The sequence below is a fragment of the Chlorocebus sabaeus genome, chromosome 7 (genome assembly GCF_047675955.1).
Source record: "Chlorocebus sabaeus isolate Y175 chromosome 7, mChlSab1.0.hap1, whole genome shotgun sequence".
Taxonomy (NCBI): domain Eukaryota; kingdom Metazoa; phylum Chordata; class Mammalia; order Primates; family Cercopithecidae; genus Chlorocebus; species Chlorocebus sabaeus.
This window is the reverse complement of record NC_132910.1, coordinates 56035366-56062995: the sequence shown is the minus strand read 5'-3', so window position 1 is coordinate 56062995 and position 27630 is coordinate 56035366. Positions and strand designations below refer to the sequence as shown.

Below are 27630 nucleotides of genomic sequence, written 5' to 3'. Positions count from 1 at the left end.
TCCCCCAGCAACCGCACACTCGCACACACACAAACAGAGAGAGAAGGGGGGAGGGTGAGAGAGAGGGAGAGAGAGAGAGAGAGAGAGGAGAGAGAGAGAGAGGAGAGACTCCCCGGCTCCCTCCCTCCCTCGCACACAGCGACTGGAGACGGACGGAGAGCAACGCGCTGGGAGAGGAGAGACCACCGACAACAGCCCCGCGCTCTCACACATACACTCACACTCGACTCTTTCCTCTCCCCCCACCTCCTCCTCCTTCCACCCCCACCACTAACACCATCTCCTCCTCCTTCTCTCTGCAACAAGAAAAAAAAAGCCATTTACAGGTATTTTTTTTGATCCGCATATTTATTTATCCCCCCTCCCCAACAGTTTGTTTACAAGTATTAAAGTTGTAATTGGGAGCTGCCAAGACACATCTGGATTTGTGTTTCTTTGTGTTAGGGGGTGATGTGCAACTAATTAAAGGCAGACTGGCAGCGTCTGCAAATTCTAAGGCTCCCCAAATAAAAAGAGACTGGTAAGTGATTGTTCTTTCTCTTTCTCTGGCTTTTTTTTCTCTTAAATGTTTGCTGTCCGTTGGGATTGTGAAAGTAGATTATTAATGCTGGACTCCAGCAAGAAAAAGCGTCGCTGTATTAATTTATTAATTAATCTGCACCCGCCCCTCCTCCTGAATGTTAAATATGACCTTTGATCTCTATGTCTCTGGTAGACCAGACATACAATATTAGGCATGTACAGTCACATTGTTTAAAGGCAAAACAGGATCATGAAGTATGCATCTCTAATTTAGCTTTGGCATAGAACTATAGTTATTTGTGTGTGTTTTATTTTGTTTTTTAATAAAATCCAAACAATAGCTGTGGCTTAGATACCTTTTTCATGCTCCAGAGATGCATTGATTAAACAATAATGACCTGGATACTGGGCATAATCATTTTCTCCAGTTTCTGGTGGTATTAAACCTTGAGGTAGGAAGGGGGGTGGTGATGGCAATAGAAAAGCAAGGAAAGCTTGTGTTTGGAAACACCACTCTAAGACTCTAAAAAAGGGACATTAAATTATTTCTTTATTTGGAACAAGGTCAAAAGACTAAAACGTTGAAAATTTTCCCTCCACTCAATGTGATGATATCTAATGCATGGTTGACATAACTAGTTTTTACTGAGTAGCAGTTATTATGGTCTTGCAGTTACAATGTGATTCGCAGAAACTGAAGCTATATGCATATTCTTGCTGTGTCTTCCCCCACCCCTTCCAAGCATCAAGAATATTTAGCCAAGAGCATTTTGGGGGCACCTTTTGTATTGCCCTCAGACCTCAGAAGGGAGCAGTTTTCCCTAATGCGAAACCACAGAGGTGGTTCCTGAGTGATTAGGGACTTGCTGTGATTGAAAGACGCCTGCAAGCTTCTAATCCAGCCTGGGGTGAGGTTCCTTATCTTGATTTACTTTGCCTAATAGGGATTTGTTTACATAAACCCCTCTTTTTAGAGCACCTCATCAGTAGGTCTTGAAGTTTTTGCACTTGGAGTTTGGGCAAAACTGGTTCATTAACCTAATTATAAGCATAATTACTATAATTGATAACCATTTTGAACTCTGAATATTTGAGACTGAGACTATTGGGCCCCCATGTAGAATTCCCTGAACTCGACATTCTAGACCAATCTATGGCCTTCAAAAGATGTCACAAAAAGATATTATGGCCAAAAAATCTGGAAACAAAGAAACTGGTTTTTGAGGTGAATATACACTTTATGCTTTTGCTTTACTTCTTAAAAGGTTGTGATGTACTTCTCCCTCTGTAATAAACAACTAAAATACCTCTTCCTAAAGCATAATAATGGTCTGTAAGCAAGGAGATGAATGCAAACACCCAGTTAACATTAAACTTTCCTCTTAAAAAGAGCACAATTTAAAAATAATTTTAATGGTTATTTTTCTCTGGCAAAGAACACCTTAAGGGCTCTCCCCCCCCTTTTACTCAATGTAAAAATCAGTGATTGTGAGAGATCCTTTTCAAAAAGTGCCATGCTTTCTTCTTGTCTTGGGAAGAGACAGCAATCTCTATTAGAAATAATTAGGAATATTCTTAAAGAGGCTGCAGGCACTTGGTTCAAAACCTGAGACATTGCTGATACAAATATGTATCTATGTAATTATGTGGCTTATCTTTATTTTCTACCTTAAAAAAAAAATCAAGTAGAACATCACCCTCTTACCCCCACCAAACCCCACCACCAAATGGCTTGTACAATTGAGACCTGTCCTTGGTCCATTGAATTAAGACCCTAACAGAGCCAGCTGTGCTGGGATTCAAACTAATGACCGCAGACACAGAAGGACACCGTGGCAGCTGGTAGTTCTTTTTTCCCTGCCTCTTTAGTTCAGATTGTATGTGGGCAGTCTCTTAGCTCTCAGTTGTATTGTGTTTGCTTACAGTTTATACTCGGATGTATTGTAGACTTTCTCAGTACTTCATTTGCTAATTTCCTGTTCATTTTCCTCATAGGGCCATTGCTGTTTTCTACTTTACAGCATTTGCATGCCCAGGCAGCACTTGTTCACACATTTCATAATGTTTAAATGCCCTCTGCTTCTAGGTAGTATCGCCCTCCCACCCATGATTTGCATGTCTTTAGCACTCCAATTGCCCTTTTCCTTAGGCGTTTGTCACCCCCGTCTTCCCTCTTTCCCTGGGTATCCTGGCTATTAATACATTTTCTCAGGAGGGTTATAAGAATAGGGGGGAGGAGCTGTGGTTTGCTGTGGGGAGGGAGGGAGGGGGGTTGGGAGCGTTGGGGGGATGGGCTGGGGGGGGGTCACATCTTGGTGATTCTTATGCAAAGGACCTGATAGAAGAATGTGGGAGCTTTCGCTGTCTGCGGTGGGTTAGTGAGGGAGGTTGTTTATTTATTTTTAATCTTTTTCCTCGTGCAGCTCGTTGGAATGACTTTCTTTATTTTAGTTGTAACAGTTGGAGGATAATGCAAAGGAAGACGCTGCCTGGGAATTCACCGTCTGTGGAAATGAGCCCCAGAGAGGAATAAAGCAGCCCTCACCTTGCTCTCCCCACCCGAACCCACTTTCCCCTCCCGCCTCAGCCCCCACCCCAACACCACCATCACTCCCTTCCCTCCCCCCCACCTTTCCCCCTTTTCCACCCAGGTGTCGGACCAGGCGGTCCCCACTTCCACCCTGCACCCCTTCTTCCCCCCCTGCACCATGAACACCAATGTCTGCGTGGAGCCCGGGCCGAGCCCGGAGGCCCCGGGCTTGCCCAAGGAAAGCCACTTGCCCGAAGGGGCTCTAAACAGCCTTGTGGATTACAACTCGGAAATGGAGCGCTACCGCTCCTTTGCCACCTCCTTCTACAAGACCAACGGGGGCGCCTTCCCACAGGCGGCCAAGATCGCGCGCATCACCACCCCCATCTTCCCCAGCAGCGCCGCCGCCGCCGCGGCCGCCGCGCGCATCGGCATGTCCCCCTGGAACTGCGACAACGCGGCCACCGCCGCCGCCGCCACCGCCATGCTCTGGGGCAGCGGCGGGGGTGGGGGCGGCGGCGGGGGTGGCGGCGGGGGTGGTGGCGGCGGCGGGGGCGGGGGCGGGGGCGGGGGCGGGGGGGGCGGCAGGAAATCCTCCTCCGCCGCCGCCTCCTCCTCCGCCTCCTCCTCCTCGGCGATCCTCCCCGCCGGCGGTGGCGGCGGCGGCGGCGGCGGCGGCGGCGGCGGCAGCAGGACCAGCATGCACCACCGAAACGACTCCCAGAGGCTGGGGAAAGCTGGCTGCCCGCCAGAGCCGTCGTTGCAAATGGCAAATACTAATTTCCTCTCCACCTTATCCCCTGAACACTGCAGACCTTTGGCGGGGGAATGCATGAACAAGCTCAAATGCGGCGCTGCTGAAGCAGAGATAATGAATCTCCCCGAGCGCGTGGGGACTTTTTCCGCTATCCCGGCTTTAGGGGGCATCTCATTACCTCCAGGGGTCATCGTCATGACAGCCCTTCACTCCCCCGCAGCAGCCTCAGCAGCCGTCACAGACAGTGCGTTTCAAATTGCCAATCTGGCAGACTGCCCGCAGAATCATTCCTCCTCCTCCTCGTCCTCCTCAGGGGGAGCTGGCGGAGCCAACCCAGCCAAGAAGAAGAGGAAAAGGTGTGGGGTCTGCGTGCCCTGCAAGAGGCTCATCAACTGTGGCGTTTGCAGCAGTTGCAGGAATCGCAAAACAGGACACCAGATCTGCAAATTTAGAAAATGTGAAGAGCTAAAGAAAAAACCTGGCACTTCACTAGAGGTCAGAGGAGATGATTTCTTGTTTCCCAGTCTCCCCCCTTCCCTCCTCACTCCCTCTCCCCTTCAGGGATTCTTGTCTGGCTTCAAGATGCAGTACCCCTTCTCAGAAACTTCATTCAGGTGGTAAGAGTTGTAGGTGGTTTGCGAAAGGCTTGGCCTCTCCACCACCCGCCCCAGCTGCACTTCACGTGACACCGCCCTTCTGATAGAGTGCCCTCCTTTTTATCCCTGGGGGAAAAATAATGTAATTGGTTTGAAGAATCAGAAGTTTCACATTCAGTATGCTCAATGTTTTCCCTTGGTGGTTTAAAATGCCTCCTGCTCCTTATTAAAAAGGGTGGGGCATCTTTGACCAAAGGACTGGACACATCACATCCTATGCAAGTTTACAGGCTAAGTTAGTGGCCCAGTTATAACAGTGAGGACACAGTTTGTGGCACACAAGCCTGTTCTCATTGACAAAACAATAACAAACCACACAACGGTATTCATTGAAGCTGAAACACCTGGATTCAGAAGGGGATTTCCTGTCCCCTTCTAGAATCGTTTTTCTACTCATCAAGGCAGAATGTTTGTTTCCTATTTCATTTTCTGCATAGCTGGTATTTTTGGAGAAAGTTGAAACTGTGTAGAAAGCGGATTTCCACCTGCAAATTTTAAGGAGATGTGACATAGAATAAAGGGATACAATTGGTTAATTTCAGGGCAGATGAGAGTGATTTTGTTTAAAAAATTATTTTATATAGTTTCAGAATGAATAATTTCTAAAACTCAGTTACAAAAAAAAGTATTTCCCTTGGGCTCTGCATTGGACAAAGTAACCATTTTGTGGTTACAAAGTTGGTCTATACACCAAGCACGGTTTTGGTTGATACCTTATATGGTCAATAATAGTTTCTTTTACCTATAGGTCTTTAAAACAGATATTGTACAGATGCTCACTAAAGTAATTGTTAAATTAGGCTATGAATTATGCTAAATACAGAGATTGATACGTTGGATACAAATTTTGTGTTGTGTCCTGATCAAAACAAAAAAGGAGAAAAATGAAAAATCACAGGTAAATGACTTTGATGGTATATTAAGCAAAGAAATGTGGACAAGTAGTTATAGTCTCTTGATAAAATTTACAGGATAGATAATTAGATGTTCATATATATACGAGACTGTAGGTGGTGGATTTAGCATTCTGTGCTTTAACATTTTAACATTCTGCGGGGTGAATTGCAGGATGAGAGTGGCTCTCACAAGTTATCTTAGGGGTATCTGTAAATTATTTTAAAAATTGTGAGTACTGCTTAAAGGAGTTTTCTTTATGAACTGGGAAGCAGTCTTTAAAATAATAAAGAGAAGGGTTAAAGATCTTTGGTACAGGTTCGAACACAAAGAATATACAGGTTTTTTTAAAACTTTAATTGTGTAAATCAAACTAGATAGCACTCTAGGATTCTAAAAATATCAGAATTATGTTGATGCTCACTATTGGGTATGATCAGTTTCATCAAAATATTGCATTTGCATTTATTTTTCTTTATAAGATGCATCAGCTCTTTTTGGAAAGTTTAACTTTACTCCTGGATGGTTTATTGTATTTTCTTTGGCAACTTTCTTTGTGCAAAGAGAATAGCAACTATAATTCAGGTCCACGTATTTTCTTAGGTGGCAAAAAATAGCTTTTGAATCTTCCTTTCTGGATGAATTTATTGTAACTTCTAAGGACTATGGGAAATTAAAATTCAGTTCATACTGAAAAACTCTATTCCCAAATGATAAGGACAACATGGCTTTTATTTTTCCTCCTGAAATGTAGTATCTAGAATTATAAGTTTGGTTCTGCTGTTAGGCCTCATCTTTAGCTAGACTCATGGCACTACTTGCATCCCAATTTAGGATATGTAGTAACTGAGTAATTCTGATTTATTTAGTAAATAATTACCCTGGAGGAGTTTGATATGAGTACCAGTAGGTTTTCTGCACAAATTTCTATGCTGGTGTAATTTTTTTTATGTGATGTTTTTCCTACAAGCTTGATGTGATATTTAAATTCTTCAGGCATTTTGATGACAAAATCCCACAAAATTCCATTTTCTTCTTTTTAAAAATTATCATGCACAAAAATTCTGTTAATCTTCACGAGGTGGGGTATGGATGGAAGAGGAAGCTGATTTTTTCCTTTGAACTCTCAAGGTGATCTTCTAACTTCAGACCCCTTCTATCAGAGCCTGGGTCGTGTTTCAAGGCTAAGATTATTAGCGAAATACTATTTGGTGAAAAGAAATAAAAAATTGTATAAGATTCTATCTAGATCATTAAAAAAGACAATGCCATCATGACTGCCTTAAACTGCAAATACAGTTATGGTTGTAGGAAACCAGCTGAGCACACGTCAGAGTGACAGGGCTTCCATGACTGAGCTAAAGCTGGAAGAGGAATTGCAGGGAGGTGAAAATCCCCTTGCTGACCTGGTTTCTCTCTTAAATTTGGTTCATCCTCATCTCAGAAAATGTTTTAGAGATTGGATGGGTTCCTGGCTGAGGGCAGTGATCTGGGGACTCATTGTGGATATTACCTGTGGGTTCCAGATGTAAACTCCATAGTTAATATTTGTTGGCTTTGAATTATGGATGCCATTAACATCTGGATCGTAATAATAACATATATTCTTATTTATCACTTCAAGCCTCATGTGCCACTCTTCCCAGTGACTTGTTCTCATCCCAAAGACTGGAGATAGTCATTTTTTTTTTTCAGGGTGAGAAAACTGAAAATTAAGACATACTCGCATGGATATGTTGGGACTCTCATCCAGATTTTTTTCAAAGCCTCCTCTCTAGTGTTCCTTTTAAAACTGCCTTCTATTTTTCTGCTTAGTCTCACCTTAAGAGCATCTTATGATGCCCTAGTAATGTGTTTATAAAATCACCCCTTGATCACATTTGATATGATAATGCACACAAAACATTTAGTTTTTCTGTTATACTGTGCACCATGTATTTGCATAACCACTGTTCAGTAAGTCAATTACTCTGTTAAAAAATAGCCACTAATTGTTCAAAGCAGTCCTTACAAATGCTGTCTGCCCCTTGTGTGACAAAAACTGTTTTAAAAATTTGTATCCTAAATGAAAAATATTAAGTTCCTAGATGTTTTAATAAACGTGATCATATAGGAGATCCTTATAAGTTACATGATAACACTTTGTCTCTTGCAAAGATAATCCTTCAGTTTTTATATTTGCAACAGTTACATTTCTGATACTTCTAACTTTTCCCAATCTGATATGGCTCAATAGATAAAATTGTCCCATGGGCAACCACAGCCTCTTAGTCTCTGAACATTGTTCAGGTGACATGATTGATCTCTGTGGGACAGCATTAGAGACCACACAGATCTGGTTTCTCTCCCATTAGTTGATTTATGGAATTACATTAGTAAGCAGTGCCTCAGGAGATTTCCCTGCCCCCAATCTTGGCTCTCTTTGCAGTAAGTTTCACACTGCCACCGCTGAGGCTTTCCTTGAGCTGGTGAAGAAACTAGAGAGGGCAGGTTATAGTGAAGACATTGAGAAACTGGAAAGTCAGGAAGAAGGATGGTTCCATTCTTTTTTTCTTTACTTTCTTTTATCTCTTAAAAATCTATCTGCCGAATGTACAGGCCAGTCGTAATTTTTCTGCAAGTTAGGTTGAGCTTCTAAGGGGGTTGGTGGAAAAAAAATTCGAATACTGTCTCAAACTTGATAACTTACTTCAGAAGAGTGTAATAGGGGAGGAGGGACATGTTGTATATGCTGTTAAGTTCTAAGAGCCCCAACCATAAATGTCAATTGTAAAACTCTGGACAAAGCACCGTCTGTAATGGGTGCAGGAAGGTGGCACCTGCCTCCTGAGGAAATTAACTTGTAGACCAGATGTAAAATAGGTGTGTCACTCAGACTAAGAGCTTTTAGTCAATAATTGAACATATACATTTCTGAGGTTTGTTAACTTAAAAAAATCTATGGATAAAATGCAAATGTTTTGTGTCTTAAATGGAGACATCCACCAATTTTTCTTTTATGTCATAATTTTTTAAAAAATGAGTCCTCAATTTTTCATCTCAAGATTAAGAAAATTACCAGTAGAAAAATATTTTTATTTTAGCCAAAAAATGCAAATATATAATTAAATATGAAAGGGAAAGAGGAATTTTTTCAATACAATTCAAACAAAATGATAGTATATTAACATTAGAATGTAACATATAAATAATATAGGAAAAAGCACCTCAATTTTGTAAATAATAAAGAAAAAGCTTGGAAAATTTTGTCTTTGACAAAAGCTACAAATGAACTTGTGGCCAAGGCATCAAACTGCAATACAAGTTCAATGAGATTATTTTTCCATCACTGGATTTAATACATGGGAGTTAAAGTTGTTTTTTATATACTTCAAAATATCATGTTGTACACACAGTAAATACGTGTAATTTTAACTGTCAGTTTAAAAACTTACAAAGCGTACATTTTTAATACTTCCTTATTGAAAACAGTACCCTCACCCATCCAACCATCATGTAAATTCTAAGTCATGTTTTAGATGGCAATTAGGAATAGTAAAATAAAGCAATTAAAATTAATTTGTAAATTATGCCATAAGAATGTTTGAAATTCAACCATCATCAAACAAAATATAAACAAGCAAACACAAGGCATATAAGAGCAAATTTTAAAAAAATAAATCCGAGAAAAATATTTGGATATTTTAAGAATGAAAAGTGTTTCTAGTGATGAAAGAAATACAAGTTGCCTGGCTTTTCAAATTCTTAAATAATTGATTGCTGAAGTATTTCTCTATATTTTGTTTAGTCTCAGTCGTCTACTTTTCTGAATTAATAGTTAAGTTTTGCATAGTCAGACTTATAGATTGATAAGTACAGAACAATTTAATAAAATAGCCTGTGAGATTGAAAATTGAAAGGCATGCAAAAAGAACAGGCATTTGATCCATGTTTGCTCCAGTTGGAACATTGTTTAACAGGTTCCAGACTGAAGATCCATGGTGGGGTGGAAACATTGTTGGAATATTCTGGATACAAAGTATCTTTCTGGATACAAAGTAAAACATTATACTATTTGAGTATTTATCAGGCATAGGTTGAAAGTGTGCTTTTCAGAAAGTTGTCTAAAGTTGTTGGTGCTCTTAGAATTTATTGCTCAACCTCAATTGGACAGATTGTCTGAATATGCAGGAAACATTTCACTTTAATTTGCTCTGAAAAAGCTTGACCTAATGTCCTACTGTTCAATATGAGTGGATATGCTTTTTTCTCAAATTTATTTTTACTCTCATTATGCAAAATACCAAAAATAAACGCTTGCATTTGTCATATAGAAATATCTAGTTAAAGTCATGAGTTAAATTCAAGATTTATTTGAAGGGCCATGTAGATATACAAATTGGAGAAAGGACTAATTCTTTTATAGCTTCTCTCATATTCCCAGATTAGTTTGCAAAAAAGCAAAAATGAACTGAAAATAAAATCTAAATTTTATTAGTAATGTGACTTTTAGTCACTGATTAACATGTCAGATGACCTTAGGTGGGGAAGCAGGGTGTTCTAGGAAGCATAATCTTTTATAAAAAATTGTTTTCAAGAAAGTATATATTTTTTGTAATCCATGTAAATTTTGAGAATTTTGTGCATGTGTAATTTTGTTCCTTCGTTTGTGCTTCAGTGTTTCTGCCTATTTTTAACATACTTTTAAATCTAGCATTTTGCTATTATTCTTAGGATTTTCAAAATATTGGGGGAGGGGCGTAAGAGTGATTTTATCCTTGAGTCATATCTTGTTCCATCACGTGCAAACACCTGTCCTGAAATTGAATTATTCTTTGGGGTAATCGAAAAGCCTCCCTCCATTCAGCATCTTATGTTTTCTGTTGTTTATTGAGTTATGTTGTACCATACTTCAGATGCGACAGCCATTTAATAATGTTGAAGACTTAGCTCTGCAGGGGCTAAAAGGATCCCAGCAGGCTTGTTAACTTCTACTGTAAAACATTATGAGAAATATTTTTTCCTCTGTGAAACTTCTGGGCTTTCTCTTAATTTATTTTAAGAACATGAGAATCCATAGCTAGGTATGAAATCAAGCCTGCTGGATGTTTTGGTTTCCTCTTCCTTAATCTTTAACCCATTTATTTCCCACTACATTTTTTACTAAAGAGACTGTGGCAAAGCAAGCAATTACTTTTTCAAAGACCTCGTATTCAAGATGTATTTCTTTGGTTTATAATAAACGACATAAATTATATTCAGGAAATAGATGACTAAGCTCCTAGATTTTAATTTCTTTTTATTTAAAATTATATGTGCTCCATGTGACCAGATAGATAAAAAATTGTAAAAAGAGCCACTAGTATCAAGTAACTTAACAGTTGAACAATGTTAGGTACATCAGCATAACTTCTCTGAACTTTATTTCCTCATCAATAAGATGAGAGTAATATCAACCTACCTTATAACGTTTTAATATGATATGTAGTTTAATATTGTTGGCAAACTAAAAGATGCTATATAATTTCTCAGTCCAATTTTAAAACCATCAATAAAAATGGAGAATAAGGCAACCGTATTTATAGATAACAAACCAACAGGTTACTTATAGTTTTCAGACATTAAAGTCCAGATGTCCATTAGTGATGTGTGGTTTTTGAATATTTGTTTTAATCACGCAGTTGGCATAGATATGGCTTGAGTTTACTTGGAAAGAGATAAATCTAATTGAACATGTTTTCCTTGTTCCTGTACTTGCATTGTCAAATGTCTTAGGAAACTGAGCATATTATCCAGCGAAGTCAGTCAATGTGGTGAGCCAATTTCAACTATTTAGTGCTCTTTCTCCTTCCTTACCACAGACATATCACCACTATTAATTTTTATATATTTCAATAGATGTGTGTGTATGTTTCACGTTACTAACCCAATACTTTTATTTGACTATTTTATTTCCAAGACACAGAGATATTCTAAATGTGAATTTGTGAAGTCAAGAGAATTTTTGTAAGAAAGAAATGAATTCCAGTTGGAAAACTTGTGTAACAAATATTGGAAAGTGAACATATTTAACAAATTTGGAAAATTGGAAAGTATATACATATAAGTATACATAGGAAATAAAACAGGTAGATAATCATTTTACATAAAAAGTAAAGTAGCTATATGAAGTTTTTCTGTTTGTTTTTGGCTAAAAACAGAATATTTTTTAAAATGAGGACAGTTACTAAGCATTAATATGAATAGCTGGTGTTTTTCTGGGGAAAAATAGTGATAAGCCCCAAAAGATTTGTGATGCTGACCAAGAAAGATGAGAAACAAAGGAGAAAGGAATATTTAAGCCAGAATCCAATGCAGTGTGTAGAAAGAACTTTGACAAGATGGAATTATGGATTTATGCTTTGCTTCAGCTGTTATAAAAGTTTTTTTAGATGATAGAAAATATTTTTTAAAAAGATATATTTTTTTAATGACGACTCAATACTTTTGGTATGAGAGTCAGCTGAGGCTTGAGTGGAGTGGCAGATGAGTTAGAGATAAGGAAAAACAGATTGTGTTATAGCTGATGTTATTATTTTTACTTATGCATTTGAAACATTTGGTAGAATAATTCCAAAGTGTAACTAAAAGAGAATACTTCCAAGATGGGTGGAAAATGGTATCCCATTTGTGTCTCTTCTGCATTAAAATTCATATTTTAGAAAACATTCTTGAGAAAGTAAAGTGTCAGACTATGGGAAAGACGGTGCTGAAAGTGCTGTTTCTTGCCCAAAGACTAAAAGACAAAAGTAAAAAAACCCACACCAAACCACAGCTGGATTATTGGTAATACTATAATGATAGGGATCAAGAAGGATGAGAAGAGAAAGGGATATATGTTTGTAGATTAGGAAAAATTATGGACATTTCTATTTCAGCAAATCTGTCAAATGCCAGAGAAGATATATTTTCTCCAAAATTTAGAGAATGAGACAAGATTAAATACATTTTTAAGTGAATAGAAGACCATATGAATTTAATCATTTTGAAATGGCAAGAACTAGTGTGGGTGAATCAGGGTAGAAAAATAACTATGCTTGGGAATAACTTCTCTATTGGCAATTTTTTTTTTAAACTAGGTTAAATTAGAGAAGTGATTATTTTAATGGAGTGAAGATAAGAAAAAAAAGATAAAATTAACAGTCATATGTAGATGTATAAGAAGTGAAAAGTTGTGGAGTCTTCCATTAAACATGAAATATTTTTGTGTGCTCTACCTTTAGTCCATGAAAAACATGAGAGAGAATATTGGCTTGTTTCCATCATAAGAAAAATACATTAGCTCTTCTTTGTAATGCTGCTATATGTAGAGTTAAATTCATCATGAAGTGGAGTGGTTTTAGATTTTCCTCATGTGATTCTTTTCACATGAATTCATTTTTCTATAGTATGGAGGTGTGTTTATCAAACTGCTGGTGACAGTATGTTGGTGGTCCATGAAACCAATGTTTTAACTTACCATCATGATTTTTTAGAAAGTAGATTGGAATAGAATGGGGCAGAAAATGTATGAGCTTATCACATGTAGTAATAGCAAGTACTGTTCAACTTCTGTTTCAGTTATGTACACTTAAAGAAATGTATGTGTATCTATGTGCTGAGTTGCTGTGTAAAATGTATTTATAACTTTTGGTTGCAGTCAAGTTTGAAAAACACTAATCTAGCAACAGCAGCATCACTATTGAACAAGTCTGTACAAGGAAAGAAATTATATTTGACCAATGCTAACAAGATACAGAGTAAAATGGAAATGTTTCTACAAATAGTGTACTTTTACGTATTCCAGGCAGGTCTATACCTATGCTGCCTATTCATGAATATATGGTATTAATTAGCACATAGTAAACCCTTGATAAATTCAATTCAATTTAACAAATGTTTAGGTGGAACTGTTATCTTCCAAGACTTAAGTTCCATGTATACATACATATATGTATACCAATATATATGTACATGCATATACATACACACACATACATCCTAGCTTAAAGAACCTTAAATGTTCTTTATTCCTGCTCTGTTTACAATACGCATGTAATTCTCTAGCTCTAGGTCTTAGTCCTTAGTCCATATATATGTGGAACTATATATATGTATATATCTTTTTTTTTCCCTGAGACAGGGTCTTGGTCTGTTGCCCAGTCTGGAGTGCAGTGGCATGATCTCAGCTCACTGCAACTTCTACTTCCTGGGTTCTAGCTATTCTCATGCCTCAGCCTCCTGAGCAGCTGGGATTACGGGCGTGCACCATGATGCCTGTCTAATTTTTGTATTTTTTTAGTAGAGAGAGGGTTTCACCATGTTGGTCAGGCTGGTCTTGAACTCCTGACCTCATGCAATCCACCCACCCCAGCCTCCCACAGTACTGGGATTATAGGCATGAGCCACCACACCCGGCCTCCCTATTTATATTTTAAATTTTCAGTCCAAGAAATGGACAAATGGCCACATTTAAACTAACATTGAAATTTTAGAAAATTCTGTAAGCAATCTCACACCTATTTAAAAGCCTTAGAATTCCTTGACTTATCCTTGGTTTAGTTCTCCACATCTAGAAAAGTAACACAGACTAATATGATCTCTGCCTTGCTACCGCATGTGATTCTGTAGTTATTATATTTTCTGTTTTATTTCAAGGCATATTTTACAGAGTGCTGGAAAGCTTTGTTTTACCTGAATAAGAGAAAAGATTATATTGGAAGAGAGAAAGAAGGGAGGGAAGGAAGGAAGGAAGGAAGGAAGGAAGGAAGGAAGGAAAGAAGGAAGGAAGGAAGGGAGGGAGGGAGGGAAGATAAAAGCAAGGAAGAGAGGAAGGAAGTACAGGAAGGTTACAGGATTGCTACTATTTAAGGGAAATCAGAAAGGGGCATATTGGCAAAAAGAAATGGCATGCTTAAGGTCATCTTGAGTCTGGTTTAAATAAGAAATGAGAAGCAATAGTTAATGTCTCAGAATTTATGGAAAGGTGTCATGGATCTGGGTTTAGATCCACTAGAACCACTAAGCGTTGCTTTTTGTTTTGTTTTGTTTGTTTGTTTTTGTTTTTGTTTTTTCATTTACCATGATGGAAAATCTAGTTTCAGGAAAACTAAGTATGTTTTCAGGTTTTTTAAAAAATATTTTTTAAAGTAATTTTCAAGTCTGCAATCTGCAATTAGAAACATAGAAAGGCCAAGATGGGAAAATGAGCGCTCGAAACTAATGACAGTGTTTAGGGAGCTCGAGGCTATCCAACTCCTATAATGAACTGCTAGTACAAAATATCAGTGTACTTTTTAAGTAATCATAAGGAGAATTTCTAAGAAAATACAGAATCATGTATATAAAAAAGGCTACCGAAGAATGATGATGTGAACGATATCAATCACTACATCTTATAAATCCTATGGTGAAAAATTAAACGTATTAATTTCCTTTGTTAGTTATTTGACTATCTGAATGTGGCTGTGTTCTACATAGATTTATATACTCTGGATGGAGCACATGATACTTATAGAAAAAGAGGTAGTTCATGAAAACTTCCTCAGGAGAAATTAGAATCTAAATACTTGAGAATTTGTTCCAGCATAAGAGCAAATGCCTACCATGATGTTATGGTAGTGGAAAATGCTTAATAGTATTTATCTTCTTGATGAGATAGATGAACCAAAGTATATTTCTAAACAGTTAAGAAACATGTAAAGATTTGATAAAAATTAAATTATTATTGACCGTATATTTTTCAATTTTATTATTTTAAAAGATAATTAAGAGAAAAGACCAAAAGTCAAAGTCAGAGTGATTGTGAATTTGAGCATTCCATATGATGGCAATTGAAAGGAAGGAATAAAGGGAGGGAGGGAAGGTGGGAGGGAAGGAAGGAAGGACGGACGGAAGGAAGGAGAAAAGGAGGGAGGGAAGGAGGGACAACAAAAGCTACATGTTATTCTTAGAACTATAGTTTTAATCAAAGTAAATTATTTTGGTGATAGCATCTAGTTGACAGAAATATTTAGAATTAATGTTTTCTAAATTCCTTTCAGTAGTTCATAAACGTAAAACATGCTGTGAATTTTAGGCGGAGTCTGTCCCAGTTGTTGTATGGTTCATAACAGATTCTGAGCCACATGAAGTTCAGTGACTACATCCAAAATGCTACTTAGCCTAACAGGAAATTTTCTATTAAACTTATTTTCGCTTTTATGTAATTAAGAAATAAATATTTCTCAGATCTCGGAACTGTAATAGTAAAAGAGATACACCATATTGATTTGCTTATGGAGGTGAAGTGTAACTACTTTATTTTCATATAAATTAGAGGGTGTCCAAATCATAGCTTTGATAGTCAGGTTAAACATCGCCTCCGAAGATAAAGTGACTTCTCATTTTCTAGTATTTTATATGAATATTTACACTGACTGCTTTAAAATTAACCAGATCTTCAAAAGTGTCCAACCACTTGGTCTGGAAAAGACTACTCATTGTTTTTCAATGGGTAATTCACAATGAACTCACCTAATGCAATATTGCTGCATTCAACAGGAATTACTTGAGAAGAAGTTGAATTGTTGAAGTTTTATACACACATATATATTCATATATATGCACACATATTTATTTAGAGTCTATAACCACATATATTTATACATATGTATCCATGCAAATGAAATATGAACATAGGAATATATATAAATATTTTCAACCATTCTTGAAGGTGTAGTATTGATTTTATTAACCTAATTTTTACTTTATAAATCTTAATTTTACTTGTAATTTTCTTTTACATTCTCTCTTACACATAAGGTTAAATATATAAAATTGTTTTGATAAATACCTTTTAAATTTGTGAATTATTGAAAGATTTTCCTCTTTCTGTTTACCATGGTACCACCATGCTATGTTTTATTTTTATATGGGTGAGAACATTTTAACCACTAAAGTACCCATTTATAATACACTAAATTTACTTATTTGTTAGAATGATGTGGTTTGAAGTATTTTTACCAAATTTAACTGAAATAGAATTATACACACATAGTATTATCAAGAGACTTGCTTAACTAGTTACATTAGATCTATGGCCAAAATTGGGTATATTTTTTGGTCACTTCTGGACCAGTGTGAATCGTGGTGTTAATCTGTCTATCATTTTACCTCCCACCAACCCACTCCCACCCTGTACACACACTCTCCTTTAGACATCTGTTTTCATGACAAGCTTTATCACCATATGGACTTGACTTAGTGCCTTTACAACATAATATATAAAGTCCTCTTTCCATTTTCAGAAGTTAGCTAGGTTTACCTCCTAAAGTCACACTGTCACAGTCTAAAATCATGTTGTCACAGTGGTGATGGTGACTGTGGTGGTTGCAGTATAGGAGTGCAAGGCAAAGAGAGCAACAGGAGTAACAGCCAAGGGAGAATCAATTATCAATGAAAAGGCCATCTCTAGTTCTCCATCATTAATTGGAGAAATCTTGGTCACAAATGGCAATTTGGAAACCAAAATATGGAATGTTTCCTATAATAATATTTAAAGCCTCCAAAAGTTTTGTCATAAAAATTATCTAGTTATTTGGTACTTCCCCCTTTTTAAATGGGGGTCTAATATTCCAGTTAGTGGATGATGTTGAAAGTTGTTTTTAGTTTATATTTGGGTAATGACCAAAATAAGGTGTGATTATACCAAAGACATACAGTTATCTAATAAATGAATCTGGATTATGAGAAAAATTAATCTGCTATACATTAAATACATAATATGGATTTATTACAACACAGAAGAAAAAAGTGAAGTATAATTTAAAAAATGGAAAGAGTATATACTTACATTACTCCAAATATTAAATTTAGATATTATTAATATCTTGTTTATAATAGCAATAAATTATTGGACTGTGTGATTATCATTAATGGTTCTCTTATATTATTAGCCTATACTTTACCAGTGTTTTCTAATAACTCTATTTTAGTTACTAGACTATGATTTCTAAAATTTATCACTTACAAATGGAATATAGAAACATCTTTCTGCTAAAAACTTGTTGGGGAGGTGTTCACCTTTGCTTGGTATTATTTTATATCATAATTATTAATTATTCAAAGATTCATATTACTATGCATTAACTTGTGTCAGTCTGGTTGTTCATATTCACAATACTATATATGTAATACAACTTTCCATTTCTCCAAGTAGATTTTGATATTTTGTCAGTAATATAATCAAGAACCTGTATAACAATGTTTTAGCATTCTGCATGAATCAAATCAGAAAAAAAGGTAGTTTTTTTTCCACCATAAGGAACTTCTTGCATTTGTTCATCCAGAAATTTCTGAAGTTTGAAAGTTTTATATGTAGCCACAAATGAAATCTATATAATTGAATAACTAAAGGCAAACAATGGGGTCCATTATTATGTTTTGTCATATTTATTTGCATACTTTCTACTGCAGAATTTCAGTGATTCATTAAGGTCTTTGCATTCTAGTATGAAATGATAGACTTGAATACAGTGAAGGTTTCCAGTAGCAAGGCCTCAGATGCCCAGGAGTCTAAGAAACTTATAGTGGGCCTCCTCATAGTGAAAACAGTATTTCAAAAGGTTATACAATAGGTGGTGTTGGCTAACTACAGCCTGAAATGACCCTAAGTTTGGTTGGGATAAAAGCATGCTTCACGATTATATGGGAATCATAAAATGATTTCATGACTTTTGTTTCTTTAATAAGAAATGGGAAAACAGGAAATTATTTTTGATTAGTATAGAAATAACGGTATCCCCAAATAGTGACCTCCAGTTGGAAATCATGAGAGCCGTCTTGTTTCACAGTAGAATTTTGAAGGCCTAGGTGAGTCACTGAAATTTTTGATTTGAAAGTATATGAATAAATATTGGAAAGATAGGTTTAACTCTAGTTCTAGACATTTTTAGGGTCATAATCATGATCTCAATTTAAAATTGTATGTATTTAAGGTGAATTTCAGCATCAAAAGTTATCATTAATTTCCTTTTTGAAACCTCAGGTCTAACATTGTTAAAAGTTTTAAGTGCAATTTTGTAAACATTGCTACATTTTACACACTGTACCTAGATATGAATGGCCAATCCACATATCCTCATATGTACAGAGTTAGAGATACCCCATTTTCAGCTCTTAGGAGCTGATGTTTTATTAGACTTGACATATTTATAACAAGAATATGTAGATGCATTCTACACCTGAAGATACCACTTTCCATGTGACTGCTTCGCAGGTATGAAAAGAGAAACATGCTAAAATCCTTAAGGTGAAAGCCTTTCGTATTCTTTATTATTTTAGGTTGTTTAATTATTTCTTCACTGCTGATTTAATGAAAATCAAACTGAAATATATATCTTCCAGGAACATTATTAATTTTTAAATTTATTTTTTAAAGTAAATATAAAATGTACTTGGACTTGGATTTTATCATTCTTTTATTCAAGGAAATTCCCTTATTTTTCATGTAATTTAGGGAGAAACCAAAGACTCCTTTAGACTTGAGGGTAGTGTTGTACCTGGCCTGTGTAGGGATGAGTTCTGTGAAACACTGTGCTTTACAGCGGTACCGGAAAGAGACCTGGGGCTGCAGGTTTCTCCACAGGCCTCCTGGGAGCAAGATGGCTGTGTGTCAGTGTTTGCACCTGCATGAACAGTGAAGGCTGCCTTAAACAATGCTGATCAACTCAATTCTATTCTTTACCTCCCCACCCCCTTCTCTTCAGGGGAATCTGGCTTTCCTGTCACTCAGGATAAAGATCCCCTGCAAGCAACACTGAGATCCAGAAAGTCACTGTAATCTCATCAAGAGTGTGAATCCCTAGCTGGGACTTTGAATTTATATAATCCAAAGGTAGCTAGCTGGTCAGGGTATTTAATCTCCCACATTGGTGCGCTGAGCCCCTGCACCATTTAAAAAGAAGTCTTCTTACAAGGATAACCTCATTAGTTGACAGAATGAAAAAATACGTGTCCTCAAATTAGTATAAACTTAGTTAGACACCTATAGTTTTAACTCCACATTTTATCTATGAAAACATTGTTGCTTCACCCAGCTTGGCTGAAACAAACTCATGCTTCACCCAGCTTGGCTGAAACAAACTCAATCAGTCCTAAAGTACATTTCCATTGTTCCTGATGAAAAGTGGGCAGGAGATTAAATATACATCTGTTCGGGGTAGACTACAGGCCCTAAAGAGTTTTGACACTTAAAATCCTGAAATACAACTGTTAGTTACACAAACCTTACTACAAATATCTGGTGTGTGCCTTGATTATTTTCTAATTACTGCACCAGTAGTTTTCCTAATTTTTCTCACATATTTTATTTGGTGATTTCCCAACTAATCATTTTTAGGCTTCTTGACCTCAAGGATCTTAACATAAGGAAGAAATAATTTTTAAAAGAGGCTTCCCTGCGTACCTTCTCACTTCTCCTGCAATAAACTGTCCATATTCTTACATCTAGGGATGCATACTGGTCTCAATGTATGCATAGTAATATCACGATGCACAGTAATATCAAGTAAGTGTAGAAAACCTTTGCTCTGCTTTTCTCATGTTGGCATTGTTTAATTAATTTTTACTGCTAACAGGTATTGAGAAATGATTATCTTTTTTTCCCACAACAATGACCTTTGACCCTAAGTGGCATTTGATGAGCTTGCTTTTTCTAAATGTTGCAAATAAAATTGAATAACTGAAAGGGGCACAGGAGGAGCAAGAATTGGAAAAGAGATTTAAAAGTATATCTAAGACATAAGGACTTCATCTCATTTAAAAAATGTACTCCATATATTTTTGCTGTTTATCTTCGTAAACATATATGTTTATCAAGATACAAGATTACATAAGTATATATTTATAATCTTGTTTCCAGTTGGCATCTGAGAGTAAGTTGGCATCTCTGTGTCATACATATACACATAAATGTGAATATATATGAATATATATGCACATGTTTATTTTTCATATGTGAATCTGTAACCATAGATCTATAATTGCATGAATATGCTTGGATCTAACTTATCTCGTTAGAAATGACTACATTTATATAAGTGTGCATACTTATATAAAATTTATTCTTAGTTGGCATCAGCCAGTGAGTTAGCATCTGGTATAAACTTTTAAGTTTTCATTGCTTTTGTGTGTGTATAAGGCATGAATATTAGAATGGGAATGTTCTTTCTTATTACTTCATATAGCTTCCTAATAATGATTAAATTAATGTAATCAAAGCATATAATTATTAACTTTATTCAAAAGTTAACTTTAGAGAGTAGTGAAGAGGTTTTTCTTACCAACTAAATCAAATGATAGAGATTCAGGTATGCATAGTGAGCTGGAACGGAGAAAACCGATGAAACCGTCAGGAGTAAGGTGTAACATATTAATAATATCAGTACAATTTCCATGGGAATAGTGAACTTTTTTGTTTGTGCTTTTAGGAAACTCTGCTCGGGTAGATTTGTTCTGTATACGTATATGCAAACTTGGAGTAGGAAGATAGTCATTTATCAATGATTTGTTCTTAATACAGTCATTTTGAAATTTATTATGTTTGTTGTTAGGACAGGCTTTTTAACACTTATTTTAGTAAAGATAGTGAAAAGCAGGTTTGCTTTCCAAAATATTTTATTGATTTCTAATTGACATCCTAATCAATACTTTTATTACTAGATGACATAATTACAATAGGACAATGTCAACCAAATAACGTGTGAGAAAGTAAATAAAAGCTAACCTCAATTATTAGAGGGTTTTTAGTAGAATTTTGTATTTATTTTCTGAAATCCAAAAGTCAAGTGCTATTAACAATGTTTTAAGATGCATTACAAGAAATGTGTGTATATGTATGTGTTCATGTGTTTTTGTTTACCTAGTAAATATATTGGCACTTACATTCAGCACATCAATTTATATACTTATTTATCCTTAGCAGCCATTTTACGATTTATACAGGCTTGTTGGGCTGGTCTAAGGAATAAAATCAACTTTCTTTTACAGGAGAATGTATTCTTAGCTTGTTGTTTCTTGCATATTTTCACTGTATATTCATGTGGTTGTTTTATGTATACCATTAGAATACATTTTAAAGAAGGATATGGCATGAGGAATTATTGGATGTTAATATACATAGAAAATTCAAGCTTAATTACCATTTACCTCACAAGAAAACCTCGTAGTAACTGTAAGCTTTTTGTTAGGAGGATTGTTTATACTTTGGTGCTAGCTTGATACGTCTTTGGAGAAACCATTTATAGTATGTTTACAATTCAATAGGGTGGTTATTCTTCATTGAATATCACTGGTTAGTAATCAGTTTGCTTTTTATATATATTAATTTGTTGAAAATAGAAACTCACTTTGAAACAGTGATATGTTTTATCAGTATAGTTCTCATTTGACTATAAAATGTGTTTAGAATTTAATAATTGATAAGTATTGCAGGTAATATTGATATTTGTTATTATTCTGTCATTTAAGAAAATATTCAGAATAAATTACTTAACTGAATTTTGAACATCAGCTTTACATAATTGGATATGTATGTATATATTGTGATTTTTGTACATAAAACAGTGGCCTAAATTTCAGTTTCAGTTTTCGGTTGCATTTTTGTTAGGGTGGTTAGAGGCACAGTAATTTAATCATAGTCATTTTCACTGCATAGAATGCTTACATGTCTCACTCATGTTTAAGACCATGTGCATAGCTGATTGTGTCTTTAGAAATACAAAAATACAAAATAAATATCTATCATTAGAAATGACTAATGTAGAAAGCTAACTAGCAAAAGTGAATCCTTTCTTTTTTCATGATGTGATTGTGCCTTCTGTGTGCATGTTATCGTGACAGTAAGATGATCCACTCAAAATTATGTAGGCATTCTGCAAGGCAGATAAAGATTTTAAGTACCTGTGCTGACTGGTCTTCCTAATATTGGTTAAGAGGTTGAACTTTCCCTTTATTCTGCTTCCTATGTGTGTTTCAGGCTACATTTCCTATATTTTTAAACCAATGTGTTTTAATCAGTATATTCAGCAAGTTAGCATTAAATTCAATATTCTAATTATTGCCATGTTATAAGATTGAGCATTTCTTCTTTTTATTAAATGTTGAAATATACAAGTCATTATGTTGTATATTGGTAGCTAAAAATATTGTTGAAGTGTAAAGGAGAAAAATCTAATTTTATATTGGCATAGAAAGAAAGCTTAACTTGTTTTCTTGCTCTTTTTTTTATAGAGAACACCTGTTCCCAGCGCTGAAGCATTCCGATGGTTCTTTTAAAGCAGTAGTATATCTTATTTTCAAGGCATTTGGAAATGAAGGGCAAACTAATGTCTTGTTTTAAGAAACTGCTTAGTCCACCACTGAAGAAAATATCCAGAAATTATTTTCACTTTACATATAGGGGTTTCTTCAAAAAAAAAAAAAAAAAAAAAAAAAAAAAAAAAAAAAAAGGAAAAGAAAAAAAGACATAAAAATAATGTGGGAGCTTGGAGAATTGGCCAGTCTATTTACTTTCAATACCCTGATTCTTTCTTTGATGTAATTTAGCTATAGTAGTGAAGTTGTTGTCTATTTTGAAAGTGACTGTAAAAAATAAGTTTGGGTAAACCCCTGCTGTAAAATCATGTATCTTTGCAAAGTACATATCTATACTTCATTTTCAAATATATGTGTTTCAGTACTGTAAACTGTACAGATAGCAGCTTGTATTTTGTGTGTTTAGACACAAGGAGACAATCATGTCTGAGCATCTATGGAGATTAACAGTTTGTACACAACAGTATGGTTCTGCAAGTTAAATCTGGAGCAATAAATTTTAGCTTTAACTATTTTTTGCCAGTGGTTTAGAAGCAGCAACAGCACTGGCACCATTTTGCCATGCATCTTTCCATAGAGACTTGATGCCAAGTTTTACAAGACTAAAAGATGATGATGCATCCACCATGTACCTTCAGTTTTATTGTTGTAAGAGGGGAAGATGTTATGAAAGTTTCAATTAATCTTTTGAGCACTATATTAGAGTAGTGGTTATGCACTTGCATTGCTTACAAACGAGCTGTACAGAAGGGTATACCTCCCAAATACTTAGTGTAGTTGACTTGTCCTGGGTTGCACTGTAAGGCGGAGTACTCAGAGTAGTTGGAAAATGCAGAATCAGTTGTATAATTTTTTTTAATATAAAAACAGTGTTTTTTAGGCTAAAGAATAAAGTATCATATCTTAGGAGGGGGAAATTTATAACTGACTTTTTTCCCCAGCCCAACATGGGCTGTATACATTTTATTGTTTCTTAATTGTTTTCTTATTTTTTCTGTAGGAAAAAAATCTTAATAAAAACTACCCCAATGTTTTCATTTCATGTATGATATTAAATGGGTAGTTTTAACACTTGAATATGTTGAAGGCTTCTGCCTTGAGGCAGGACTTGATATGTTTTTAATTTACAAAGAATTAAACATATTCATAAAAGTGAGGCATTTTATCTCTTTTTATTTTCTTTTCTCATAGCCACCCAGTTGGACTAGTGGTCTTCCCCTAGTCCCTCAGTAAAATGCTCCATTGCTGCCATTTCCATCCTTGTCACTTGACGCTTTCATCCTGAGAAGGCAGGGCTGCAGTCTGTGGAATTTCATAAATGCAAGACATACTCCTCCCCCTACAATCTACACACAAAGGATCTAATGCTTCATAGAACCTGTGCTACCTTTTCATGTAGGAGTTGGTTTTCTTATCACAGTCAGAGTTCTTAAGACCATCCCATCAGGACAAATATTTACATTTCATTTTATTTTTGTTTGTCTCAATTATAAAGACTATTTTCAATTTCAGGAGTAGAACAGGGTTAAGCAAAAATATGTAGAGTATAAAAGTTGCCTACTGCAACTTTTTGTTCTTTGTCCACTAGCCAGTTGATTTAACCCACTGCATCCATTAGCTTGCTGAAAAATGTTAGCAAAGTAAATCACGCGAAGAAAGATAATTTGAGAAGAGAATGGGTATGGTACAATGAAAGAGGCTGTAAAGATTAGGTAAGACTAGTAAGTGAATATTTTTAAAAATTTAGTTGTAGATTTGAATGGGATATGATAGGACAGAAAAGATTTTTTAAAAAGCAGAAAGAGTGTTTCATGGTGAAAGTACTGGGGGAGGGTGGACAAAGCATGTACACATGCCAATTTGAAAATCAAGTGTGACTTACCTCACGTAGAGTATGAATACATGGTCCACAGTTATGGTCAACAAGCATTTTCAAGAAAAACTCATGATGTGTTACATCCATCCATGTTTAGAGATGAGAATTAACTGATTACAAGCTAAAATGTGCTATATACTGTATTAATTTTGAGATAGCTTTCTACTTGATGTATATTTCTTTCAGGGTTTCAATCTAGTTAGAATTTCAGCTTCTGCTGTGGGACCAATGAGAGCTGTATGAGTTTTTCTTTTTTTTCTTTTTCCATTATTTTATTTTATTTTTCTTTGTTTTTTGTTTACCAATTTGCTAATTAATTACAAGTAAGTGAAAACTTACTTTCACACTTGAATAAGCTTGCCTTGCTCTTTGGAAAATGATGATTGTTATTAATGAAGTGAAACAAACTTCTAGTCAGGCTATATTAGGCATACAATAACATAAAGATCTCATAGCAGTATACTGAGAGTCTAAAATACATTCTAGTATTGCATGTCTTGGTGTTCTTTTGTTTGTTTGCTTTTTAAAAGAATGAATGAATCTGTATATTGTAAACTGTGGTGTTTTACATGTCAATTCATTTTTTAATGAAAGAAAATTTGTTGATTACTTAAATGAGAAAGTTTAGCGTTTCATTCATTCTCTTATGTTTTTTATTCTTGATATTGTTCTTTTATACCACCCACTTTTTAATGTTTTTGGTTAAACTCCATTTATATAATGTAGGGTGCATATAAAGTTCTCACTGGTGATGTTGAAGAAAGAGATGACTCTTCTGGCCTTTCTCTAGTTTTCTTTTTCATATGTCCATGTACTGAGAACTTGTAAAGCTTATCATTATAAACCTAAGGCAGTGATTTGAAGGTTTACATTTTTCATGATGTTAAAATACCAATGAAATGTAACTTTTAAAAATTCCTCGCTGTATGCTTTATATTCACCGTCAAGAAAATTCAGAATGTAGATTGTGTGGACAACTATACACAACTTAATAATTATATATCAGATAAACTGAATAAAAAACTTTGTAAGAGTGGTTTACGCACACAGGATCTTGTCCTCCCTAGGCGTGCATAGAGAGATGCCATAATCTGCCAGCATTTGGGGAGAGCATGGTAAATACTTGAGGCATTGATACATAGTGCAGTGAGCCAATTTCCTTTTCAATTGTCACTCAGCACCATAACATCACGAAGAACATCATTAATGCAAACCTCTCACTAGGCCTTCAGACCAAAGTGGCTTTCCAATGGACTCTGCCTGTCTGTCTACAGGTGGAGTCAGATTCAAAGTAGAAATGTTTCCATCCTTGGGAGAGAAAATAGGAAGTCTTCCCCCACTGTAGGAGTATGTAAAGATGTCTCCTGGTTGCTTAATTCCCAACACTCAATTTCCTTCTTCTAAACACATTTATAGGGAACGAGGGATGGTGGGCTTATTATGAATTAATATTAAGCAATCACTAAAAGAAAGGAATGTTCTGTTCCTTTCAATCAGAAACCCTGATATGTAAGTTGTGCAATTAATGCTAAAGCACATAAAGTCTTTAAGCTGATAAGTATCTGTAATCAAATAATGAAAAAAGGAAAGCCATTAAATGAACACAGTATTCAGGGTCAAATATGTTCAGCAACAAGCCGTAGTGGGTCTTTGATCATGGTTAGATTCACAGTGATATCAAACAGTTGGTTCTCATGTTACAGCTAAATGTTTCCGATTTTTTTTTATTAAATTTGGCATTTCACACTGAGATCTGTATTCCTAGTGAATAAAAGACAGCTACTATATTAGGAGGGATTCCATTTTCACAATTGCAAAACAAATATTTCAGGAACATGGGCCACAAAATGTACTCCTTTCACAGTGTTCTCCTCTTCTGAACTGTGCAGTTATCTATTAAATTTTCTAATAGATATTTGTGTAAGGTGTATGTATGCTTGTGCAATTATTTAAAAAGCGGTTTTGGAAAACAGTGTATTTATTAAAGAAAATTACTTATGGGGCATGTACAAAACTGTAAAAAAAAAAAAAAAAAAAAAAAAGTAAAAAAAAAATCACATTCAATTTGCCCAGTAAAGTTGTTTTTGTGAAATTTCTGTGTTGTTGAATAAAGGACTTTAGTATTCAAAATATCTCTATTTTTCCATGATAAATTTTCATTTGTGGGATTTTAAGCAATGAGCATATGATCATAAAAATTTAATTTTGTTTATGATAAAAAAGTTTATAATCCTACACTTGCCCTTATGTCAGTAGAATGAGTGCTTTGTATAAGTCTTTCATAAAATACTCCAGGGATTTTTCTTTTTGTTTCTCTTTATATATTTTTTTCTCATATACTGAAAGAAAAGAAAAAAGAACATGATTCCTTATCCTAGTTTCTAGAGAATATATTTCTGTTGAAAACTCAAAACGTGTAAATAGAGGAAGAACTGAATGCACCCAAACATTTCTCCTTCCTTCTGCATCATAAATGTGCCGGGAGAAAACATCTCAGGCATTTTTTTTTTTTTTCCCGTGAATGCAGTCTTGGTGATGCTACTTGAAAGCATTAATGTGCATGAAGAAATACGAAACACTGGAATTCTGTCCTCAGCCACACTCAGCAATATTCTGAGATGAAATTTTTATTGTGTTACTTTTTTTATTATGGAATATTGTGGTCCACACAGGTTAGTTGATAGTGAATGTGCTTAACACTTATTTCACTGCTTCTCAGTACAAGGTCCAGTTTTTTTGATGCCTTATAAACTACAAAAATATGTAGAACATGGTTTTATATCTTGGAAATATTTAATATGGTTTCAAACACAGAACTTCATACAATTGAAAGAGTTCATATCTATAGAATATAACACTGTATTAGAACATTTTTATACATTTATTAAACATTAGCATGTGTTCTGTTAGTGTAATGTCAAAAATATAAAATATCAGGGCTAAGGCAACAGAATTGGAATATACATGGTGAGAAAAGATAGATACTTTTTATTATGCGGGTTCCTGAATACTCAGTAATTTTCAGGTAAGTCACTATGCTTCT

The 27630-nt window shown here is 35.4% G+C and overlaps 1 protein-coding gene across 2 annotated transcripts; it reads left to right on the top strand.

Moving 5' to 3' along the window:
- CXXC4 (CXXC finger protein 4) lies at window positions 1-26721 on the top strand. Of its 2 annotated transcripts, XM_037990494.2 has the most exons (4): window positions 1-326; window positions 445-520; window positions 2974-4304; window positions 22628-26721. In XM_037990494.2, exons 3-4 carry the CDS (start codon window positions 3231-3233, stop codon window positions 22670-22672), a joined length of 1119 nt encoding a protein of 372 aa, XP_037846422.1. In that variant the 5' UTR covers window positions 1-326; window positions 445-520; window positions 2974-3230; the 3' UTR covers window positions 22673-26721. The 2 variants fall into 2 exon arrangements, with proteins under 2 accessions (XP_037846422.1, XP_037846424.1); XM_037990496.2 differs by lacking the exon at window positions 445-520.
- The last annotated feature ends 909 nt before the right edge of the window (window positions 26722-27630 follow it).

What these genes read in the sequence shown, in the direction of transcription:
- CXXC4 (XM_037990496.2), top strand. Translation starts at nt 3,231, where the DNA reads ATGAACACCAATGTCTGCGTGGAGCCCGGGCCGAGCCCGGAGGCCCCG. An exon ending in AACCTGGCACTTCACTAGAG is followed by an intron (nt 4,305 to 22,627) that starts GTCAGAGGAGAT and finishes TTTTTTTTATAG; the next exon opens with AGAACACCTGTTCCCAGCGC.